Here is a 25,072-nt window from a genome sequence, read left to right on the forward strand (position 1 = left end):
GAGAGTTGTCTCATTGGCACATTTCACATCTTCCTATATCTAGTTAGTAGTAGTTTACTGTCTACATCTGGCAAAGTTTATAAAATGATATATAAAATTACGGGATACAAATTTGATTTAAATCGTCATCAAATAAAAAAGATGTATTAACGATATCGCTGAAATAAATATTATTTGAAAGTTCAAATTCTTTTTTTTCATTTGTTACTTTTTTATTTTTTATTTTTTTTTATAAAAAGCGGCCTTCTTGTTTGTTAAAGGTCTTATAAGTTGGTTTAATGAATTGATTAAACAGGTATCATGCACATATTAAACAATGTTTATTTTTACAGAGCACATCATATTAATCTTGAAGTCTGTTTTAAGGTATATGAATTTATCATTAATTTTGTAATTTTATTTTTTTTGGTTGACCATTATGAAATGTATTTTTCACAAATGTTATAGACATGCTCCAGTTTGTCGTATTTTTCCACTTGCTTAAGACAAGTCATTTGTCGAAAATGTACTGCATTGTTTTCCATTTGCACAAAATTTGCCATAGATTCGGAAACAACATAAATCCGCCATAGTTTAGGAAATTACATAACTTGCCATAGATTTGGGATGGGATGACGTCACATTTACCATAGATTAGGAATCTGCCATAGATTTGGAACCCACCATAGATTTGAGTCCTACATATATAATGGTTGTTAATTCGGATATGTGGTGAATATAGTTATCAAAAGTACCAGGATTATAATTTGATACGCCAGACGCGCGTTTCGTCTACATAAGACTCATCTTCTCACTGAAGTTAATTTACAAATTTTGTAAAATATCTATATTTACTTGAAAACGTGCATTTGAATTTTAAGTTTCCACATACACTGTGGGTTAAATATTTTCACTTATCTCCATGTGTCCAATGCAGGAACTCGGACATTATCATTATGGTAACTTAAGAAAATTTGTATTCACGAACAAATGAACCAATGGTATTGGATATATTCTTTTCTTTTAATGAACTACGCAAGCGATGCGTTGGTGCATTTTTCAATAGACAAAAGAGGACTTAAGAATCTGTAAGTGTCCTTATTACAAATGTCCTCATTAAAATGAACACAAGTGCACTTGCTAGTTGACCAGTATGTTGCTGGTGAACAGGATTGAGAAACCAGTTGTCCATTTGAGCATTGGTAAAACTGAGTACAGTCATTTTTGTCTGGAAAGTATGCTTCACCTTGTGGATTATCCTTGCAATCAGGAACACAATCTGTAAAACAAAAAAATGTGGATATAATTGACAATTTGTCTCTCTAACTGTGTAAGACATGTATATCAATATATCGAAAATAAAGGATTATTATTGTAGAATTTAGCATGACAAACAAACACTTACTTTATCCCGAATCATTCATACATCAAGCTAATTTGGATTATTTACTTTAATCTTATATTGCTCTGAGTAACCAATGAATGCATGAAATCTAGTTAATCTAAATTTGCATATTCTGACATTTTGTCTGTTAAACGAGAAAAATGCAAGAATAAGACATAAAAGAATTGTTTTGGCCTTACACTTCATCTTTTTTTGTTTGAAAAACTACATTATTTACTCCATATTTAAAGTCCTGAGCGTGATCAATGTCAACAACTGAACTTGAAAACTAATTAGCTATGAACGACTCCTTTAACATATTGTTGTGCAAGGTAATTGCGGGTACCTCATTAGAAGATGTTAAAAATAATCCAATGTAATACATACCACCATCACATACAGGTATACCAGAAGTTGATGTCAGGTTTGCAGCAAGTTCCATATTCATCATCAGTGGAACACATGAGATCGTCTGATTTTCCGATAACTGCGATACATGAATGATTGCATCAGCTGAGACTGTGGTTCCACTGTTCTTATCAGTAAAGCTACATACATCTATGTCAGGTATCAAACGCGACGATCCTTTATCGTTTACAAACAAAGCTAAAGAGCTGGCCATGCAGGTTTTTTTCATTTCACAATGAACAAAAACTTTGTCATTAAGTCGAGTAACGATTTGCTCTAGCTGTGGAACTGTAATAAGAAATAAAATATAAAGAAAATTCATAATGTCTTGCGCAAACAGAATTCCAACACTACTTTGTTTTATTTCATATTAAAATCGCCTAGATTGTTTAAGGTTTTAGAGCCATATTAAGCCCGCCTCCATGTGTGGGATCTTCTCGCTGTGTTGAAGACCAATTGGGGATTTTGAGCTGTTTTCAACTCTTTAGTCGCGTTGTTGTCTCTTTGACAAATTTCCCATTTCCATGCTCATTCGAAGATTAACATCGAACCCATAAAACTCTAACGACTCTTTAATGAAAATCCAATTCAATTATAACTTTTGTTTTTAGATTCCTGTGCAATGTAAATTAAACACCAGGAACTTAATCTTCAAGTTCTCTTCTGATATCCAAACCGAAGACAAATTATCCGTTAAAACAACATAATATTACTGGATATGCCAAAAGCTTCATGAACATCAAGTTCACAAGTTCAACAGCAATAAACACTCTGTGTTAAGTTCTTAAAGAAAACACACATGTACAAAAGAATAGCTAGCACTGATAGAAATTAATTCCTGATTCTTACTTCTAGCTTTTTCCTTCGTTACTGCAGGTTTATTTATATTTATTACCAAAAATGTATTCAAAACAAAAACAAAAATAGCTGTCATTGAATATCTTCTTCAAATGGGACTTGGATCTAATTTACATTTAGACGTAAACAAACTGATCTCATTTGTAACTATTTTCTTATCGCGATCGTTATAATTTATCATGATTCGTGTTATGACATCATTACCACTGTGAAGATGTTTTTTAAAACGTATTATTCTAAGTACATCAAGGTCCGGTAAAATTTGCTTTCAATCAATCATAAAATTTACACGTTTGAATACCTGTAACTTATATCTAATGAGCGGAATCTAATGATTCACTGTAGCATAATCTAATAAAAAAATATGAGGTCATTCCAGAAAAACAATTTAATCGACCATAACATTAGACAATTGTTTGTCAATAGTTATCAAAGGTACCAGGATTATAATTTAGTACGCCATACGCGAGCTTCGTATACATAAGACTCATCAGTGACACTCATATCAAAATATGTATATAGCCAAACAAGTACAAAGTTGAAGAGCAATGAGGATCCGAAATTCTTAAAAGTTGTGCGAAACACGGCTAAGGTAATCTATGCCTGGGATAAGAAAACCCTTAGTTTTTCGAAAAAATCAAAGTTTTGTAAACAGGAAATTTATAAATAACAATCCACCAAATAAAAAAACCCAATTTTTTTTAGATACCTTGTTGCCCCGAAATCGGGAAATTTTACTCCAACGTAATAACCCGCCATATATGTTAATTACTGATTTAATGCACACCTTTGAAACTGATTTTAAATTTGAAGGATGTATCGTTTCCATCATCATATTTTATAGTAATTTTGTAAATCCCAGTACTGTGACATGTTGCATTTTCCTTCATGATACGCAATTGTTGGTCAAGTCTTGAAATGTTGAAGTTAACTATCCAATCTCCCGTTTTTTGGGAAAAGGTATCGGATGACACATTGATGAAAAAACTTGGAAGTGCACTAAAGTATGGTGATGACACCTGTTCCACCTGTATACCTGACGGTCTTCTGGTAAATTTCTGTGTATAAGGAATACATATTTGTTCTCCAACCGTTGCAGTAGATATATCATTTTCACATTTATCTAAAAAAGACAATACTTTATTCAATATTCACTTTATTTTTTGCGTGATATATACATCAAGCTGTTTGTCATACTTTGAACTATATATGACCTTTGACAACTTATGGTACGGTATAGGGCTTGTTCATTGTTGAATTAAATGTTTGACGGTGATTTATAATTGTTCTGATATTGGTCCGTTGACCCATGTATATTTGTATTATTGACCAGCATGCCACATCTTTGTCATTTTATATCATGAGACGAGTCAAAACATAAGGAAAACTAGATCATAAATATATTGACCATATTCAATTTTTAATCTGTTAAAGAAAACAAGACACATTTCTGTAGGATGTTTCATAAAAATGTTTAAATTGTGAGCATGACATGAAATTTGTGCTCCTGGAATAAATTAGCAATTAATTAATGCATTACCTGAAATGCTTTTAATTTCATTATTTAAAAAAAAAATTATATCCATGTTCCATTTTTCGTATACTTTTTGTTTTGATAATGTATGAGATTCAACAATTGTTTATCTCAATATTATTTCCCTATATATACAAAAATCAGAAAACCATCAAACTATTTTAAAGGAGCATAACGTTAGTTTTCTGAAAAAATGAATAAAAAAATGATAAACAAAACTTACCCACAACCAGAGATTGAGTAGGTGGATCATCTGTTGTCTCCTTTTTCGAACCTGTGACGTGAACAAATATTTTAAAAGAGATAACATTTGGGAAATTGCTTTATAGATCAATAACATATGAAGTGAAAAAAAAATATATTGAGGACACAAATACTAAAGCTGAAGCGGAAGGAGACCAATGAAAAAAGCAGTGAGCATACACATACAAAACAGTCACGATTGAAGTGATGCTAGGATTGTAATGAAATATATCATGAAAATATAAGACGATTATACAATTTCTAAGTTTATGACGTGGTCATAAAATCAGGCGCATACTCAAGAAGACCAATGAGGGTGAAAATAAAATTGTTGTTAAACTGATTACACTAAGATAAACAATTTCCTAGGAAATGATGACCTTCAGTGTTTCAGCCAACATGTGTAACTAAAAGAAAGCACAAAATCGATCTTTAAGTCATTTTAAAAATCTGCTGTAGATTTGCATGTTTTTCAAAAAGTGCGAACGAGTACTATTCAATCAAACATTTTAGACGAATTGATGGTCACACTGTTGAAGATTGATCAATCCGGACAAAATCTTAAGTCTGTAAGTCATTTATGTAACACAAGAAAAAAATCAGATTTATTTCTGTTAGCATAACAAAAAAGTAATCTTGACTGATGTTCGGCTACACAATACATGTATGAGGGAGTGTTAACATAAACACTATTATAGAATATCTGTTGATAAGACCTTTACTTAACACCTCAGGTTTGAAAAACATTGCACTGTCTAGTTTAGTCTGCCAAACTGCTATTTTAATTCTGTATATAGTATCAATGATGTGTTTATTAGTAAACCTCTTGAATACGAAAAGAAACTATAAAACTTGACTTCTGTCGATTGTTGTGAATTCGGTCATTACATGTCTACTTTATTTAAAAAGGATAGTGTAGGACATAAGCTATGACCTTATGATACTGAATGATTTCTAATTATCACTTTATACTAATTTGTCTAATTCATTTTAAAACAAAATTACAAACAGATCATTCGCTTTGTATTGACGATTAGACGACTAATTCTAAATGTATAAACTTTATACTACATACCATATTCATTTTGGACAATCAATGCTGCTACAACGGATAAGCACGAACAAACAAAAATAATGATAATCCATTTCCTCCAATTGCATTTTTTCTGAAATAAAGAATACGAGCTGCGAAAATACTATAACAAAAACATTCATGCAAAACAAATTATGTAAGTATTTTCTTCTATACTGCATTCGATGAATGTGTAAATAAAGTTTTTGATGAGTACGTTTATCTTTTAAAGTGGAGAACATAATATAACGAACATGTATTCATGATTTGAAGATAATGTTTTTGAATTATAATAGTAACGTACTGTGCTCCCATACGCCCCAAATTTGCTTATATTTTTTTGTGAAGACAAAAGTAAACAGTTTTTTTTATTTCCTTTGCAAGTATACCGATAATTAAATGCGACCCTTTAGTTCTATCTCTTTTGATCTTGAAGTGGATAATCATGATATGTGTGGAACGAAAATGTAAGCCATTAATCAAAATCCAAATGAATTCATTAAACTATCCCAAACGAATACAATCTTTGTTATACATGGTACTTCCTATTTTCGAATAAATATTGTCTTTGGGCATTTAAAATATTACTTAGTAGAGAAATTGTTTTAAAAGATTTCAAATCTCCAGGCAATAAATGTGACGGATTTTTCTACAGACTATCGGCATTCCATTGCGAACCAATTGTGCCCCTCTTCTTGCCGACTTGTTTCTTTATTATCATGAGGCTGACTTCATACATTAGCTTCTTAGGATGAAACATAAGAAGTTAGCAATATGCTTTAACTTTAGTTTCTACAGTAAAGATGATGTTCTCTTAAAAAATATTATAAAGTTTAGTGACAATGTTGAACGCATCTATCACATTGAACTAGAGATAAAGGATACAACAGATACAGTTGAGTCTGCCTCATATCTGGACTTACATCTAGAAGTTGACAATAAGGGTTTATTAAAAACAAAACTTTACGGCAAACAAAAGGATTTAAGCTTTCTAATTGCGAACTTTCCATGTCTATGTAGCCACATTCCAGCAGCGTACATATCTCCTTATCGATACGACATTACCGCGCTTGTATTTCCTATCATGATTTCCTTGATGGGAGGTTGCTCGCAAGAAAGTTATTAAACCAAGAGATCCAAATGGTGAAGTTGAAATCATCCCTTCGGAAATTTTACGGACGCCATTACTAGTTGGTTGACGTTATGATATCGTATATGTTCCTTACGTCGTAACTACAATCCCCTTCCCTTTTCATGAATATGACCTACCGATTTATACTATTTACCGGGTTAATAATGATATAAGCAGCAAGACGGGTGCCATATGTGGAATAGGATCTGCTCACCCTTCCGGGGCACCTGCGATCACACCAAGTCTTTTGTGGGGTTTGTGTTGCTCAGTCTTTGTTTTTTTTATGTTGTTTCTTTTGTACTATTATTTGTGTGCTTGTCTTCATTTTAAGCCATTGTGCTGTCAATTTTTTTTTCGATTTATGAGTTTGGCCATTCCACTGATATCTTTCGCCCCTCGCAGGTATTTGATTGTTTTCTACTTTAAACACTAAGTTATAATCCACAGTTGATATATTTGATTGCTGAAGGCTTTTTTTTTTTTTTTTTTTTTTTTTTTACATTTGTAGGCTTTGCCTATTCTTTTGAGTTCTCTTATTGTCAAATAGATCATTAAATGCGTTAAATATGAACAAATCTTTGACGCTTTAAATGTCAATACTCCAGATCAAAAAACACTCTGGACGCACAAATTTTGAAAGAAGATGTGAACAACGGGTTTTATCTCTTTATGAACTAAATACTACGTTAAAGAATATGCATGTAATATAATGTTTTGATTAGATGAATGATATTGCATTTATTAAGAAACTGATTTATCTGCAGCACCGGTTTCAGATATAGTTCACATTTCTATGTGTAGGTTTGCATACTGTTATATGCCTTTCTGGTTTTACTTTGCAATGGCGTGGTAAGTTTGTTTCGACTTAAATGTTGCATCTGTATTATTGACTGACTGAAACATTTGAATGCAGGACATATCTTACTGAATCAAAAGCTCTCAAAACAATCCATTTAAAACAATCGATTGATACAATACATTGAAAACCGAAAAAACGGAAAAAGCTATATCTAACCAGGCGGTTCAGAAAAATAAGGAGGATTGAAGAGTGCAGTTACAAGTGTATAATGACACCGAGTAAAATGAATCAGGTCCCCTATAGTTTGAAGCTGATATAGTTCTAATTGTTAATACATTAATTAATTTGTTCGTTTTATACTTATGTATACGACGTTAAATGAATTCACTTATAAACTTCTTCTAATGATGACATATCTACTACGATGTTTATTGAATACAAACATTTATATGGCAAATTACACAAAGATAATATGATACAAACTCATCTTGGCGAATATGATGAGTTACTTTAAACAGTGATGCAATGACATAATCTTTTAAATGGTGTATTTGTTTTATAATGTTTCGATCATAATTGTTTTTAACTTCTTCTCGCAAACGCATTATGAAAAAAAACTTCACAATGTGCAACAAAACATACATTCGTCGGAACATCATATAAATGGTCATCTTCATTTAGAGTAAATAGTTCGCGATAGCGTTCTATAAAATTTCAAATCTACATCTACATAGGTTTATACCCGTAAAATATAACATACCTTTTTGCTTTTAAAATTCTGAAAAATAAATATATCATTCTATAATTGCGTTCGTCCCATTAATCTGTTCATTTAAAGTTTATATGTATACGTTTTGCCTATGGTGATATTGATCGTTTCGATCAATGACCGAATCAACATAGACTTGAATATTACCATAAGGAAATCGGTAGTATATGAGAAAATACTTACATTGTTTCAAATTACTACTTGCCGTAATAGAAAGCTGAACAATCAGTTATGTGTGACATCAGTACAATATCAAAAAGTCAAATAGAATCACGACAAAATTTCAACGGAGCTTATTCAATAATGTTATCACATTTTTTAAAGTCCTCTACAAAGTATGAACCTTTGTTATACATCTGTCCTTGTTTAGCGGAGGGTTGGGATCCCGCTTACATACGTAACTACACCACATTATTTTATGTACGTGCCTGTCCCATGTCAGGAGCCTTTATTTCAGAGGTTGTTGTTCGTTTTAGTGTTACATATTTGTTCTTTTGACATAAAAAAACCCGTTAGTTTTCTCGTTGGAATTGTTTTACATGGTGGTTTTAGGCCTTATATAGATGCATATGCGGTATGGGATTTGCTCATTGTTGAATGCCGTACGGTGAATTATAGTTGTTAATTCCTGTATCATTTGGTCTGTTGAGGAGGTTTGTTTTTATATTCAAAGCACATATTGTAAATATACACACTGCAGATATTCATAGATAAAAACTTCAAATTATTGTACATCCAATCATATCGCTCATAAAAAGACTTCCTTCACCTGTCTAGGATTCACAAAAGGTCAAACTTAAGCTGGCAAAATGTAATACTATATTTTCGTTTAAGTGTCCTGCAGGGATCGTATATTTTTTTCATTGAATTACTTTGGTCTAGAGTGATCAGATATTTTCTTAAAGGAATGAGAACGATTGAAAGTCTTAAGAACATGGACATTTGCAACTCCTTGGAGGGCATTTGTTTATTTGCTATTGTATTAAATGAACAGTTTCAGCTGCTGCACAGCTACACTTCAGAACAATATTATTTGAAGATATAATATTATCCGCGTATTTATATTTTACAGTTTTCTCCATTCTTAACAAACAAGGTCAGAGAAAACTATAAGACTTAATGGACGACTTGCCTATTAACCACATCTATTCAAATATTATTCGAAGATATAATTATACATTTCGTTGAATAACTCTACTGAAGAATTTTAATTTTGTCATACTTTTGTTTCAATGAAACAAAAATATTCATAACCGATATATCGTAATTTTGGGCGAATGTAAACATATAAACATATTGTTTTGATAAATAATCACTAAAGTATATAAAATATGAAGTTCAAGACAAATGAAAAAAAAATTACTCACAGAACTGCTCTGAATGGATACAATTTTCGGAGGTGAAGGCAAATACACACGGTCTCCAAAATCCTAAATAATAAAGTATCAAACAAAAATTAGCAGCTATTATATATTCCCATTAAGGGGGTTCGCGGGTCAAATCATTTATATAGGATGTGTCTATATTTTTCTATAAATGAAATTTATTTTATAGAATTTTTTTTTTAAAAAGTGGGGTCACCGTTCATTTGATCTGACAATCTGCCTTCGAAAGAAGCATACATTTTTGTTAAGGTGTTTTTGTTTTCTGTTGAAGTAAAAGGAGAAATCAAGGTAATATCGAAATAAAAAAAAGAACTTTATTACAGAAATCGCTCAAATTTTACAATAATTTAGTTTAAGTACAGTTTATATGGAAATTATATTAAAATACATAGGTCACCTATGAGTTAAAAAAAGGTATTTCAATCTTAAAGCCAAAAAATGGCATTTTTCCACTAAAGGGAGATAATTTTGAACTTTTTTAATGATGTATACAATGTAAAAGTCATCTTGGGTCAACACGAATTGATTGTTTTGAATGATATTTGTACCATATGAAAAATGTGTAAGGAAAAACAAATGTTTAATTTTTTTCTGAAATTTTTATACCCTCGAGCCTCTTTAAGCAGACTCGTACGTGCTATATATAGAGATTCATTCATTAACCATTACGTCCTTATCAAAAGAAGGAGGAGAATACCAAGGGAGCATTAAAAATTCATGAGTCATAGAAAAACAAACCTGACAATGCAATAGATAAGAACCGAAAAACGCAGAAAAGACGAACAAATCCACGAAGACTACATAGAATAAAATAACGAGAAAGATGAACACCAACAACAAAGGGCGTTACATTCATGCCCCCAGACGGCTTAACAATGTTTTGTTTGCATATGTCGCACCAGTTATGTTGCACATGCTAGAAAAAATACTGTGACGTGTTATCCGTAATGTTACGATCGAGAAAGAGGACGAAATCGAAAACGACAATCGGGTCATCTGTGCTATAAATATTCCATAACGGTCAACTAAATCGTGATGCGTCTGTTAAACTTTCAGATTCATTGCCCATTATCAACACTTAAAAGGAGTCCTCGTACGCATTTTATCCCTATATCAAAAATACATTATATGAAGCGTTTCAAATATATTGAAATTGTTTTTTTTTTATAGAACATTTCTTTTAAATGTTCGTAAATAATGGAAATCGAAATAAATATTTCATTCTTTTCCATATGTATTTTCTTTCAAAATATTGATCCTGGTAACTATGATAGTCTTCTTCAAAACTACTGGTCTTGTAGTCTGTATTCCTGGTACAGACGTTAATTATTATCTTGATGATTGTTTTTGTTCTATGAAAATGTTTATATTTTTTTCTTTCATTTTTGCTGATGTACTTTGTTTTTATGCCTTTTTTTTTTTTTTTTTTTTTTTACATATGGTGAAGCTCTGTTCTTATTTATCCCGTCATTGTGATATTGTGCTTTTATGTCTGTTTGTTTTGTTCACACATCGTTCTCAATCTAATGTTATTTTATGCGACTATCTTTTAAGTGAGGGCTTTAGCTAGTTTAAAAACTAGATTAAGTCTACCATTTTCTTCCAGAAAATGCTTGAACTAAGTCAGAAATATGACAGTTGTTATCCATTTGTTTGGTTTGTTTGAGCCTTTGTTGTAACCATTGGTGATTACGTACTTTCCGTTTTGATTTTACCTCGGAGTTCGGTATTTTTGTAATCTTACATTTTTTGGATATCATTATGAATTTTTCAAAATACTAAGAATTTAATCTTAAATCTTATATATGATTCAGAGCACACTGACATTCATATCCCGCATATCGCGTTGCTAGTGACATTTAAATTTACATTAAATAACTACTCTATACAGAGTAGATTGTGTTAAGTGTATGCATGCTTACTTTACTCCATACAGTTATCTTTAAAGTACCATTCCACCTAAGAATCATGCAATATGAAGAAAAAGTGATTTACCCTATGTAACCAATATGCTTGATATTTGGTTATGTGACATAATTTGAAAAAAAAAACACATTTTTAACCATAATTGTTAATGCCTACTATTTATGTCATTTATACCTTAATAACAATTCAGATGGGCATGTTTTTGTCACTATATAAGTATTGGAAATATGATGGATGCTATAACATATATCTGCTGTGAACAGTCGAGTTGTAGTAAACCATTTAGCATTTCAGAAAATATGGAATCTCCCTAACATCATATCAAAAATTTATATTTGTAGCATATTATCAATAAATAGTTATTTTCATTTTAAACTAACCGCTTTTTCTTACTATTTCAAGATAGACAACTCTTGTTGAACTTCAAAACAAGTAAAAAAAATAATTTCATAGATTATTCTGCAGTTTTGTTTTATACAACTGCAATCAACAGTGTTAAGAAATTGATAATTTAGTAAAGATTCAGTGTTTATTACGTTCAATTGGTTGGATACATTATTTTTACTGATGATTTTTGTTCAGTGCATCGTGTCTTGTAAATAATTTATCACTTCCGGTTCTGCTGCACTACATGTGAGGCAAATTTGCGATGTTGTTTATCATACAATCTGCAGTTGTCATCAAAGAAATTCTTGTTGTGTTCTTTACTAATGTTACTCTAAAGACACAACCAAAGCTAAGTTTGCGTCAGAGAGATGTAAAATTTCATTTCAAATTAGCTTCTGGACCGAAAGTATCGCTCCGTACAAATTACCACAGAAGAAATTATGAAATAACAACTGAAGAAAGCAGACTTGTTAATAGTGTTATCCCACAGAGAATGGTTGTTTACTACTTATTTTTACTCAGAGTTTATACACCACACTCTTACAAACTTGGTAAAGAGTTTCATCAGGGTAATTAAAAGTTACAAATGGAAACTTGAAGTTTATATGAGCATGAAGACCAAAGTACAGACATTCAGAGGCATTTTCAGAGCCAAAGGAGGCTGAAGGAATACAAAATACTTCTCCCAGTTGAAAGTGGTAGGTTTAACAACATGATTACTTTTTTTTCTTTTTTTATGTGGAATAAAAGTACATTCTTAAAACAGGATGTTTTTTTTAATTTTTTGGAAAGGGGGAGGGGCAATGACTGTTTGAGTGTTTACTGGGCCTAAAATAAAATATTGTTTGTTTCACCAATCCCGACTGACCCTGCAAAAACAGTGCTACTCATAAAAGTTTATTGTCAAAACTAAATCAAATATTATTTTTTATTTTTTAGTCATTTCCAATTTCCTGGCTTGCCAGATTGTACGATGTTATTATTACTAAGCTTTTTGGAAAAATAAAATTATTCCCTACCTGGCTTGGCAGGGTCGACGTCGGGATTGGGAAAAGAAACAATATTTTGATTTAGGCCTTGGGTTCCATGTTCATTGCAACAGTGAAATGCTAGACATGAAGTCATGACAGGTAACCTGTTAAGTTAAATTATTTATTTTAATTTTATTAATAGTAAATAAACCTAAATATTTGAATTGAAATATCCAAATAGGAAGATCTGGAATAATAGTCGTTTGCCCTGATTCACGTTCGCCCTAGTACCTGTTCGCACAAGGTGCATTCGTTTGCCCTGATTTTCAATATTTTTTTCCAAAATGTTTTCTAGTTTCTTTGTTTTCCATGTTTATTATGTGAACAGAATGTGTTGAAAGTTTGTTGAAAAATTACCCTAATATTTGTCATTGTTTGTATAGCCGAAACCAATTTTTTTTTCCTTTAATTTGTCATGTTTGTTATGTCATTGATCAATAATTGATCCAAAACAAGCCATCAGCCTTGAAACATTTGCATTATACAGTTTTCATAAATTTTCTGGAGGGATGGGCTTCACATCTGTATCTTACACAGGAAGTTCAGAGGCATAAAACTTGCAAAAGTAGTGCAAACCCACAGCCATATAACTATAGATCGTTATCATTATTGAAATACGCATCAGAAACAACTACATCCGGTTTTGGGTCCATTTGAAGTAAAAAAATCGGCACAAATCTTGAAACTAAGTATTTTGGGTCCAAATGACCCTCTGTAGAATACTGAACCAAGATCAGATTCACTCCCACCTAACAATATAGCACTTTGACAAGCATACTATAATTAAATATACATAAAAACATAATATAGATCAATATATGTAAAAGGAACAATGGAAAAGGCTATCTAAAACAGAATTCAAGAAAATTAGAAAATTCAAAAAAATCATGAAATGGGGGGGTAAAAAATGTTTTTTTTTCAAAAAATCAATAGGAGGCTACAAATGTTTATTTTTTATATGTTTTAGACAAGGGTCTAATGAACAAATGCTTCAAAACATATTTTAAATATCAGTCGGTTCATGGGAGATAATTAATGTTGAAAATCATTTTTTTTTAATTTTTCTTCTGGATGCAAAATTTGGTAATTGGATGCCATGGAAACATAATTTGAAGAACTGTTTCTCGCTCCTCATATACCTAAATATTAAGAACATGTCTTCAACTTCAACATTATATTGTTATATATTTCAAGTTACTTCGAAATTAGGGTGAAAGAGATAAAAATATGCCATATTTCAGGTTTTCTTGGCGAAATAACTAGGTACTTTATGACAGCACGGTTACCATAGCAACCAAATAGCAAAACAGTGATATTTTTTTCATTTTTTTCACTTATTCCCTGAAAGGAAACAATAGAACCCCATAAGATCCAATTTTGCAACTACCAGTGAATAACCCTTTGCATGAATCTTAGGTGGAATGGTACTTAAATGCATAAATGCATGATCTTAATAGTTTTATTAATGGAGACAGGAGAAAGTATTACAGAATAATGCGTTTTTACAATAGTAATACGTTTCTACACATTGCAGATCATGATCAGAACTCCATGTTACATGTGATATAAAACAAAACAGGACATATTTTTTTATATAAGGAATAGAGAATTTTACAAGCGCAAAAAACATATTGTTTTTTAGACTGCATTGTACAGATCCGTCTTAGGCCTGATGATTGCAATATTGACTTTTTAAATCTAAATTTAAGGAATATTGACTACATACAAATATCGAACTATTCAAATAAAACAAAGACTCTTATTTATCACAACAAAGAACTACATTAAGACGGTAACTTGGAAATAGGACCTTTACAATCATAAATATGGTTTTACCTGATGTGGATTGCTTCCTTCTTCATTTTCGTCATCATTATCATCCAATACAATAGGAGAACGTACAATCTACAATAGAAATTATAAATGGCTAAACAGTGAAAAGCTGATCGAACATCGGAATATTATAAAAGGCAATGCAATGCGCAGTTCGTATCAAATTAAAAATTCACTTGTAAAATGAGCCATTTGTTTTCTTAAATCCAAAGGATAACTCTTAAACGGTAAATGTCAAAATGATACAAATTGATAGTGAGATGAAATGAAAAGCTACATAAATATACTCACGTCGTCAGGAGTTCGGTGAACAAACGGTGGCCACTTTGTATTATCGTTCCTTGAACTATTTCCTGTCTGCAAAAACAGTAAATTAAATTTTTAAAACAATGGTAATTTCAAAACCACAGCAGTAAATTTACCTTTGTGTGACAAAACAAATGACACATATACTCATATCTATGAATTGATAAACGAAAGGCTTTATGAAGCCTGCATTTCTTACCTGATCATTAATAAATGCAACAGTAGTATACCGGTGTTCAAAAGTCATAAATCGATTAAGAGAAAACAAATCCAGTTTACAAACCAAAACCGAGGGAAACACATCAACTATACGAGAAAACAAAGGAATAACAGGAACACTGAACATAACATTAACATTTATTTTACTAGTTTCAGCAACAGTGCCAACAAACACAATATGCCATTTCAAGTAGACTAACCATAAAGGGAGTACTTTTGTTTCGATTTATATCACGTTATTTCGTTTAGATTTTGTTCTAGATTCTATCAGTTTCTCTGTATCTAGATATTCAGCAAAATAGATAGAGAGAAAATGTGAAATAAGTGCAAATGTATATATTGTGTTACAACTTGACATTTAGAAGCAGTCACTACCATTACAAGAGGGACGAAAGATACCAAAGGGACAGTCAAACTCATAAATCTAAAACAAACTGACAACGCCATGGCTACAAATGAAAAAGACAAACAGAAAAACAATAGTACACATGACACAACATAGAAAACTAAAGAATAAACAACACGAACCCCACCAAAAACTAGGGGTGATCTCAGGTGCTCCGGAAGGGTAAGCAGATCCTGCTCCACATGCGGCACCCGTCGTGTTGCTTATGTGATTACAAATCCGGTAAATAGTCTAATTCGGTAGGTCAAATTCATGAAAGGGAAAGGGATTGTAGTTACGACGTGAGGAACATATCCGATATCATTTGTGAAATGGTTATTCCATAACGGTCAACCAACTCGTGATGGCGTCCGTAAAATTTACGAAGGGATGATTTCAACTTCACCATTTGGAACTCTTGATTTAATAGCTTCCTTGTGAGCAGTAACCCTCTATCAAGAAAATCATGATAGGAAATGCAAGCACGGGAATATCGTATCAATTGAGAGATATATACCCCGTATGCAGGTGCTGCTGGAATGTTGCTACTTAGAAATGGAAAGTTCACAATTGGAAAGCTGAAATCATCCCTTTTGTCGTAAAGTTTTGTCTTCAACCGACCCTCATTGTCAATTTCTAGATGTAAGTCAAGATATGAAGCTGACTTAACTGTATCTGTAGTATCCTTTATCTCCAATTCGATGGGATAGATGCGTTCCACATAGTCACCAAATTTTGAATTGTTTAGTGAAAGAACGTCATCTATATAGCGGAAAGTAGAGTTAAAGGATATTGCTAACTTCTTATCTTTCTTCCTAAGAAAGTTCGTGCGAAACATATGTTTGTGCTTACTTATCAATTGAATGTCATTGCTGTTGACATGTGTATATGTTTAGATTCAAACATGTCATATTTTCATTTTTGATTTTCATTAGAAAGAAAGTAAATGAGAAATTCCAGCAGAATATTTTATAACTGAAAAGTTTAAGAAAAAAATAGTGTCTAAGAAGTTTCCATACAGTTTTTAAATATCAATGATAGCATTAACTTCAGTAATTACTTGTGATTTCATTCCTGTTAACTTTAAAAAAAAAATCTAGCTTTTTACTAGCTCTTTTAATTGTAGACGCCTGTAGTGTATAAAAAACGACGAAATAGATAGGCATACCATTTTTTCATTCAATCAAATGGTTTACCCTGGTTTCGTTTTCAATGTTGACATTTAGTCTTTTACTAATCGAACACGCCTAACTTATACGTAACCGATCTCTAAATAAGGAGTTTAACTGAAAGCATGAATACGGATTCAAGGTGCTCGAATGATTCACTTGCAAACAGCATTGAAACAAACTGGTTGCGTAATAATATTTCAAAAATCTTCAAACAAAACTAAGGCCTGTCCTTTGCAGTAATAAAGACTTTAATTCTATTTTAAAAGGAATATTGAATACTCCCAAATATCTATCACAGTAAAGAGCTACCGCTAGACGGTAACTTGAAAGTGAGACTTTCACAACTGAATCAAATATTAAACCATATTATTTTACCTGACCAGAATAACTTTCCTCTTCATCTTCGTCATTGATTCTGACATCGTTATTATCGAATGTAGAATGAGATCTAGTAACCTTTATAAAAAGTATAAAATATATAGGTATTTAATGAACATAAACGATATATCTGAATGTAAAATTAAATGATCTGGCTTCTATGATCGTCTTTCATAACTGCAAGGACTTGGGTGCTCAAAACTATTGCCAAATTAAGCGATTAGTTAACTTATCCAATGGATAATTATCTAATCTAGTAGTATACTATCCGTTGGCTAGTTTTCAATTGCTTAAAGCCAAAATTGAATTTTGGTTTGTTAGCCACTGGTTAAGGTAGCTTAACCGGTGGTTAACAGTTACATTTTAGTCATCCCAAGTAAGAAATTCCAAGATTATTTGCATAAATGAAAAATAATTTGTATATATTACAGAACCTGTCCTTTCAACTTAACATTGCAACTGTGAGTGTTTCACAATAGTGTTCCTAACTACAGGTGAAAGGTGAGATTTTATTCAAAGTTAACATAAAATGAACACACTATAAAGTTTATGTATTTTTGCTATATATTACACTAAAGAACCTTTGATCATAACCAGTAACGTGAAACTACAGACAAAAAAAGGTGCTACATAAGAATGTCGACAAGAAAATTTGTTGATAAGTCTACCTTCAAATTCCAAAATAGTAACTCCAACTCTGATATAGTAACATTGTTTACCTTTTTGTTCACTTTGAAATAGCCGCGATATAGCCTTTTTGTGCTAATGCGGCGTAAAGCAACCAACAATCAATGTTCACTTTAAAATATTAGCCGCATGGTATCCCAAAGTAATTAGTTTATAGCTTTTGCACCATTTAATATTAAAATCATTGCGAATAATTTCTTTAAGACGGAGTTTCAATGACACATGGGAAATTATAGTAAACGTGGTTAAAAAATCATAAATTTGATAGCATTTACTTCAGAGAAACCTCGAGATTTAAATTTTCTTTAGAATTGTAACGAATCTACATGTGGTAATGTTATCACCGGTATAAGGACATCATTCGTAAATATAGCTCAACATACAGACTTCTTATACGTTTAGGTATTTCACATCCAATTGTTTTTATGGAAATGTCAGTATTCACCGCAGAAACTAACAAAACCTTTAAATAGACTTATTAAGAAGGGATATAGTTACGATAATGTTGTCTGGTCATTAAAGATTGCATATTTTGGCGTTCATATTGATTCACTTATAGGGTCTTTGCATCGGAACTAAACACATTTATTCAAAAACCAGTTGTTGGCATGACACGGGTTATGTTTCTCTTATATATGTTATGATGGTATGATAATAAACCCCTAACGGGAAGGATTGTGCCTGATATTCATATGATGAAATCATAATCAGTTTAATTGAAGTCTGGAGCTGGCATGTCAGTTAACTGCTTGTAGTCTGCTGTTATTTATGTATAATTGTAACTTTGTTTATTTTCTTTGGTTACATCTGCTGACATCAGACTCGGACTTCTCTTGAATTGAATTTTTTAATATACGTATTGTTATGCGTTTACTTGTCTCCATTGGCTAGAGGTATAGGGGGAGGGTTGAGATCTCACAAACATGTTTAACCCCGTCGCATGTTTGCGCCTGTCCCAAGTCAGAAGTCTCTGGTCTTTGTTAGTCTTGTATTATTTTAATTTTAGTTGCTTGTGTACAATTTGGATATTAGTATGGCGTTCATTATCACTGAACTAGTATATATTTGTTTAGGGGCCGGCTGAAGGACGCCTCCGGGTGCGGGATTTTCTCGTTACATTGAGGACCTGTTGGTGACCATCTGCTGTTGTTTTTTTCTACGGTCGGATTGTTGTCTCTTTGATACATTCCCCATTTCCATTCTCAATTTTACCATTACGTGTTTATAAAAAAAACCTTCACAAATTGTAGAAGCTTTTTTAATTTCGAGACTTGTTATTTTAAACGAACCTTATGGTGTTCAAGGAATTGCATATTACCCATATGCATTCTCACATTGAAATTAGGAGTATCCTAAAAAAAGAAAGAATAACCCATCAATCATTACTGATTATGAAGAAAATTAAGTGTACTTAAAATTCAAATTAAGAAAGAACAGATGATATCTGCTGATATTATTGATTGATTGATGTTTTCATAACGCTGCTTTTTTTTTTATAATGACATCAAACAAATCTGCTTTTAAGTAATTCTTCGTGACATGAAGGTGCATATAATTTCCATTGCATACGTTTATTGTGGTAACAGAAAAAGAAAACCTGCGATATTTATGCATTATCGTTTATCATCTCAACGAGATTAATTTCTCGCTTAAGCCGGTACTTTGAGATGACCAATGATCATCTGTTAATCGATAGTTTACATATGACGGCATATCAGATATGACGGATTTCGTATATTTTGTGATTGGTCACTAGCCCAACGTGTTTGCTCTCATCCCACACGTAATTCACTGACCTGTAAACATCGTGCAGCGTGTAATTAATTAATAATGTGTTCATAATATAAGATTCTAGAAAACTACTAACCTCAAATTTACACAATAACGGGTCGTATAAAAAACGACGATGCTACCCAAACAAAAAACAAAACATAAACGTTTAAACATCTATGCAATAATATTGATAGAAAATTAAGAAAATCGTATTGACATATAGATCGGCGAAACAAATTATAAGACCTGTTGATGACCTTATGATGTTGTCTGTTCTATGGTTGGGTTGTTGTCTCTTTGATACATTCCCCATTTCTATTCTCAATTTTTAGGTATATTTATTGTTAACCAATAAAATGAGAGAAACACAAAGACTTCCAAAATAATCTCATTTTGTCATAGTCTCGATTCGAAAGATTTACCACATTGATCAGAATTGAACATGGATACGGATTATACCACTGTGGAAAGATATGAAATTGAGCAAAACAAAACATTCTTAGAAATGTGCATTTTTTTTTACAGTCATATTCAGAATGGAGGATGGGGAATGTGTCAAAGAGACAACAACCAGACCATAGAACCGACAACGGCAGAAGGTCACCAACAGGTCTTCAATGTGGATATTTGAGAATTATTTTAAACTCATCCTAGTTAGAAAGAAATTACATTAGACTAGTCATGATTAACTTACGCTTTTGTTGTTAGGGACATGTCTACCAGGCTGCAGCATAAACTCCTTTGTTGTCGGGTCATCGTTATTCTGGAAATTATTGAATTTACCCAAATTAAATAATTTGTTTTATTTATTTGCATGCAATTTAAAACATATTCCTCAAAGGTGATACGGAACGGAAAATATTATGAAATAGGTTGCAATTTGGTATTCAATTTATAATTGTAGCATACATTAAAAAAAGGGAAAATCTAAAATGAAAACTTAACATTTCTAACTTTTATGAGTTTTACGGCCAATGATTGACAGAAAATTGCGAAATCTAATCTAATCCATTGACTGTAACTATCCTCTTTTGTTAAGTCAAAGTTCACAAGGTATATCATTATATTTTTTCAGTTTATAAACTGGGTAAATAGTTCATTTTGTACAACTCACCTTCACTATTCATGATTGTTACGGTGTGCTTAATATTTACCTAATGATATTTTTGCAGTCTGAAATCAAGAACTTCGACAACATGAATATCTCATTCGAAAAGGAGCGACACGATGCGACTTTTCTATTATAGTTTGTATATGATTTTTAAATAATTACAGAACATCAACGATTAATGATATACAAATAATATTCACTATTTTGTCTAAAACGTTCATCTATTGACAGGTACTTGTTGCTAGATCTTCCATTTTCTTTGAAGTGTTTGTCTTTTCGTCGTCTTTTGCTTTGATCTCTGATAGTTCACATGATAATCTTAATTTTATCTTTACACGAATGAGTAATCTTCAAACTATTTTTAAAGACGGACAAATTGTACTAAAGCTATGTCCTTTGTCTTAAAATTGAATGTGTCTGTATAATTTATGTCGTTATTGTTGTTTTCTATTCGATCCAGTATCCCAAAAATACTCCTTTTATAAAAAGACGATTTTGAAGGACCAATATTGCTGGTAAATAATCCGTCTTAAACCAAAAAAAATCCAAACATCATCTTTCTTTAACAATATGCACTTCTGGGAATAACCACAAACATGGTATATATGTTTATGCATGTGCTATTTTTTATTTTATTGAAAATGATTTGTTTTATTATTATTTGCATACTTTTCAAAACATATTTCGAACTGGTTTAGTTATTTCTAAATTAGATAAAAGAAGAAAGTCGAATGCCGGTATCTACTGTAACATTTGACTGACTATAATAACTACATAATCTCCCCTTATTTCATTCATAACAATAATAACTACCGAATGTATGCTGGTCGTCGGGGTATTCACGTCCGCATAAGATCCACTTTCTCCACTATCTCCGATAAAATTAGGATTGATATGCACTTGATTTGGTTCCTACAATGACAAATATTTTTTGGTTACAATATTTACATTTGATTATGGTTAAACTTTCCATTGAAGATAGATTTATTTCGAGCAAGCACATTAAAAAAACCTAAATGCAAATGTAAGAAATCATCCAATTAGCACTTAGATCAACGAAATTATTGAATAACCCAAATTAAATGATTTGTTTTATTATTATTTGGTCTACATTAGACTGGTCAAGATTAACTTACACTTTTGTTGTAAGGGACATGTATATCAGGCTGCCGCATAACCTCCATTGTGTTCGGGTTATCGTAATTCTGAAAGATGTCAAATACACCCAAATTAAATGATTTGATTTATTATTATTTGCATACGATTAAAAACATATTCCTGAAAAGTTATATGGAATGGAAAATGTTATGGAAATGGTTACAATTTGGTAATCAATATATAATTGTAGTATACATTTAAAAAAGGGAAAATCTAAAATGAAAACCAAAATTTTTTATGAGTTTTACGGCCAATGAGTGGCAGAATTTGGCGATATCTAATTTTATCTATAGACTGTCGTTATTTTTTGTTGTTAAGTCAAAATTCACAAGGTATATCATTAGATTTTTTCAGTTTATAAACTAAGTAAATAGTTCATTCTGTACAACTCACCTTCACTATTCATGTTTGCTACTGTGTGCTTATTTTTTACATAATGATATTTTTTATTTGCAGTCTGACATCTAGAACTTCGACTTCATTTGGAAAGGAGCGACACGATGCGACTTTTCGATTATAGTTATGAATATGATTTTTAAATAATTACAGAACATCAAAGAATAATAATATACAAATAATATTCACTATTTTGTCTAAAACGATCATTTTTTGAAAGGTACGTGTTGCTAGATCTTCCATTTTCTCTGAAGTGTTTGTCTTTTCGTCTTTTGCTTTGGACCTTTTTTTTGTATGAATTTGATAGTTCATAAGATAATCTTAATTTTATGTTAACACGAATGGGTACTCGTCTATCCATTTTTAAAGACGGACAAATTGTACTGAAGTTATGTCCTTTGTCTCAAAATTGAATGTATCTGTATAATTTATGTCGTTATTGTCGTATTCTATTCAATTCAGTAGCCGAAAAATACTCCTTTTATAAAAAGACCATTTCAAAGGACCATTTCAAAGGACCAATATTGCTGGTAAATAATCAGTCTTAACCAAAAAACCAAACATCATCGTTCTTAACAATAGGTACTTCTGGAACTAATCACAAACATAGTATATATGTAAATGCATGTGCTTTTTTATTGAATATAATAGCAGTCCAACTCGTTTATTAATTTCTAAATTAGAAAAAAGAAGCAAGTCGGATGTCGTTATCTGTTATAACATTTGATAGACTATAATCTGTAATCTCCCCTTATTTTATTCATGACAGTAATAACTACCGAATTCATGCTGGTCGTTGGGCTATTCATGTCCGCATAAGATTCACTTTCTCCGCTTTCTCTGATTAAATTAGGAATTGTATGCACTTGATTTGGTGCCTACAATGAAAAAATATATTTTGGCTATAATATTTACATTTGATTTAAGTTAAACTTTCTATTCGAGATATAATTATTTCGAACAAGCACATTAAAAAACCCTAATGTAAGAAATCATCCAAATAGCACTAAGGATAATTTCGAGGTGAATTTCATATTTTTTCTAGTTCTTGTGGTACAAAACATTTTACACAAGAGGAATTCCTACTGAACGTTAAGCAAGAAACAATCAACTAATCATTCTCTACAAGGAGTCTTTTAAAAACTCAATATTAAAAAAACAGTATCAGATAGATGCAAGATAGTAATTAAGAACGTTTTTTTGTCGTCACCTTCACATTAAATAGGAACCAATTAGGACCCAAAATCCGAAACAAAAGATTATTGTGTGAGTTGACTTTTTTAAGAATTATATGCTTGTATGCTGTCTTTTGAGCAGCAAGTATGTTTGTAACACAAGTAATAGAACAAACAAGGTTTGGAATCTCGTATAAATATGTGGTTTTAAGAATTAAATTACTGATATACCAAACACACATCCAAAATTACAAAAGAGTTAACTTTGTAAAACACATATGTATAAAAAAAAAATCAAGTATCACAGAAACCAAATTTGACATACATACACTTTTAACTTACTATGAAAGATGCATACGACGCACTGCTGGCATTACTATTGTCACTTGAGCATAAAGGTCGATTTGTTTCTTCTCCTCCACATTTTGCGGTCGAGTGTTCACCCCTTTTACTTTTGAATGGTCTTGCAAAACAAAACTAGAAGTTATCAAATCAGATAAAATTTTCTATTTGATTATGTAAAGTTTTTTGAAGTTGCAATGTGAAATGTCTCCTTACTACAAAGGCATGTTCAGCAGGATATGCTCAACCTTCAGGGTGACCTGATATTACCCTCAGTGTTTTTGCTGGGGTTCGTGTTGCTGTTGTACAACTATTTGTGACATTTTTATCTATTGTGTCTTTTCGATTTGTTCAAAACTTGTTGTCAATGGAATTTTGATGCGACTGCCATACAAGTGAAAGTTTTAGCGCTTTAAAACCAGGTTTAATCCACCATTATAACTGTACCTTCCCAGGAATATGACAGTTGTTATCAATTCGTGATTGAGGTTTTAACTTTGCCATTTGATTAAGGACTTTCCGTTTTGAATTTTCACTTCAGTATTTTTGCGATTTTACTTTTAAATACAATGACACAATCTTCCAATAAGGAATTCATGTTCGTTTTATGATGTGTTCCACTTTGAAAGATAATCAAACTCAACAAAATCTGTATTGACACATTTATCGATTATATCAGAATTTCGCTAGCGGTCTTGCGTGTTTGAATACATTAAATGCTATACGAGCAATTCATATGATATGGAGCTTACTTTTCCATAGCTGCTGCACATTAAATCAATCAGTTTACCTATTAATATCGAATTCAAATACATGTTTTGTTTGACTGTAGAATTTGATATTTGCAGTATAGCAACTAATTGCTTAATTATTATTTATAAATTTTATTTGAATGGGATGCAACTTTATCCTAAAATTTTAAAAGCAGGTAAGTAAAGAACAACTAATGGGACAATGTTAAGTGAACAATGTTACATTCATTTTGATTTACCCCTGGTACTTTCTTGTCATACTATGTATATACTTTTGTATTTAATCTCGGTCTGTTTCTGTAGTTAATTCTAACATAACTTTTGATTTAAACACCCTTTAAACCACCATTCCCTATGTAAAATTGTTTTGAACAACCATTGAACGACAAAACTTCTTTTTGTGACGTTTGCATATTTTGACACCAAACTCGCGATACAAGTAATGTTTTTTTTAATTTGATAGACGCCTTTTTGTGTT

At 31.5% G+C, this 25,072-nt stretch overlaps 1 protein-coding gene across 2 annotated transcripts in view; it reads right to left on the minus strand.

Moving 5' to 3' along the window:
- Positions 1 to 208: 208 nt before the first annotated feature.
- Positions 209 to 25,072, minus strand: part of LOC139517798 (uncharacterized) — a 50,373-nt gene continuing 25,509 nt past the window's right edge. For both annotated transcript variants that reach the window (XM_071309241.1, XM_071309240.1), the window contains exons 4-19: positions 23,843 to 23,963; positions 23,105 to 23,203; positions 21,908 to 21,976; positions 21,585 to 21,683; positions 20,355 to 20,423; positions 19,177 to 19,239; positions 17,198 to 17,278; positions 15,032 to 15,097; positions 14,744 to 14,812; positions 9,546 to 9,608; positions 8,170 to 8,187; positions 5,482 to 5,572; positions 4,387 to 4,437; positions 3,417 to 3,752; positions 1,751 to 2,059; positions 209 to 1,258 (exon numbers count right to left, since the gene is read on the minus strand). In XM_071309241.1, the coding sequence (XP_071165342.1) occupies positions 1,011 to 1,258; positions 1,751 to 2,059; positions 3,417 to 3,752; positions 4,387 to 4,437; positions 5,482 to 5,572; positions 8,170 to 8,187; positions 9,546 to 9,608; positions 14,744 to 14,812; positions 15,032 to 15,097; positions 17,198 to 17,278; positions 19,177 to 19,239; positions 20,355 to 20,423; positions 21,585 to 21,683; positions 21,908 to 21,976; positions 23,105 to 23,203; positions 23,843 to 23,963 (1,852 nt within the window). In that variant the 3' untranslated portion in view covers positions 209 to 1,010. The remainder of the gene's footprint in view (positions 1,259 to 1,750; positions 2,060 to 3,416; positions 3,753 to 4,386; positions 4,438 to 5,481; positions 5,573 to 8,169; positions 8,188 to 9,545; positions 9,609 to 14,743; positions 14,813 to 15,031; positions 15,098 to 17,197; positions 17,279 to 19,176; positions 19,240 to 20,354; positions 20,424 to 21,584; positions 21,684 to 21,907; positions 21,977 to 23,104; positions 23,204 to 23,842; positions 23,964 to 25,072) is intronic.

The sequence above is a fragment of the Mytilus edulis genome, chromosome 3 (assembly GCF_963676685.1).
Source record: "Mytilus edulis chromosome 3, xbMytEdul2.2, whole genome shotgun sequence".
Classification (NCBI taxonomy): domain Eukaryota; kingdom Metazoa; phylum Mollusca; class Bivalvia; order Mytilida; family Mytilidae; genus Mytilus; species Mytilus edulis.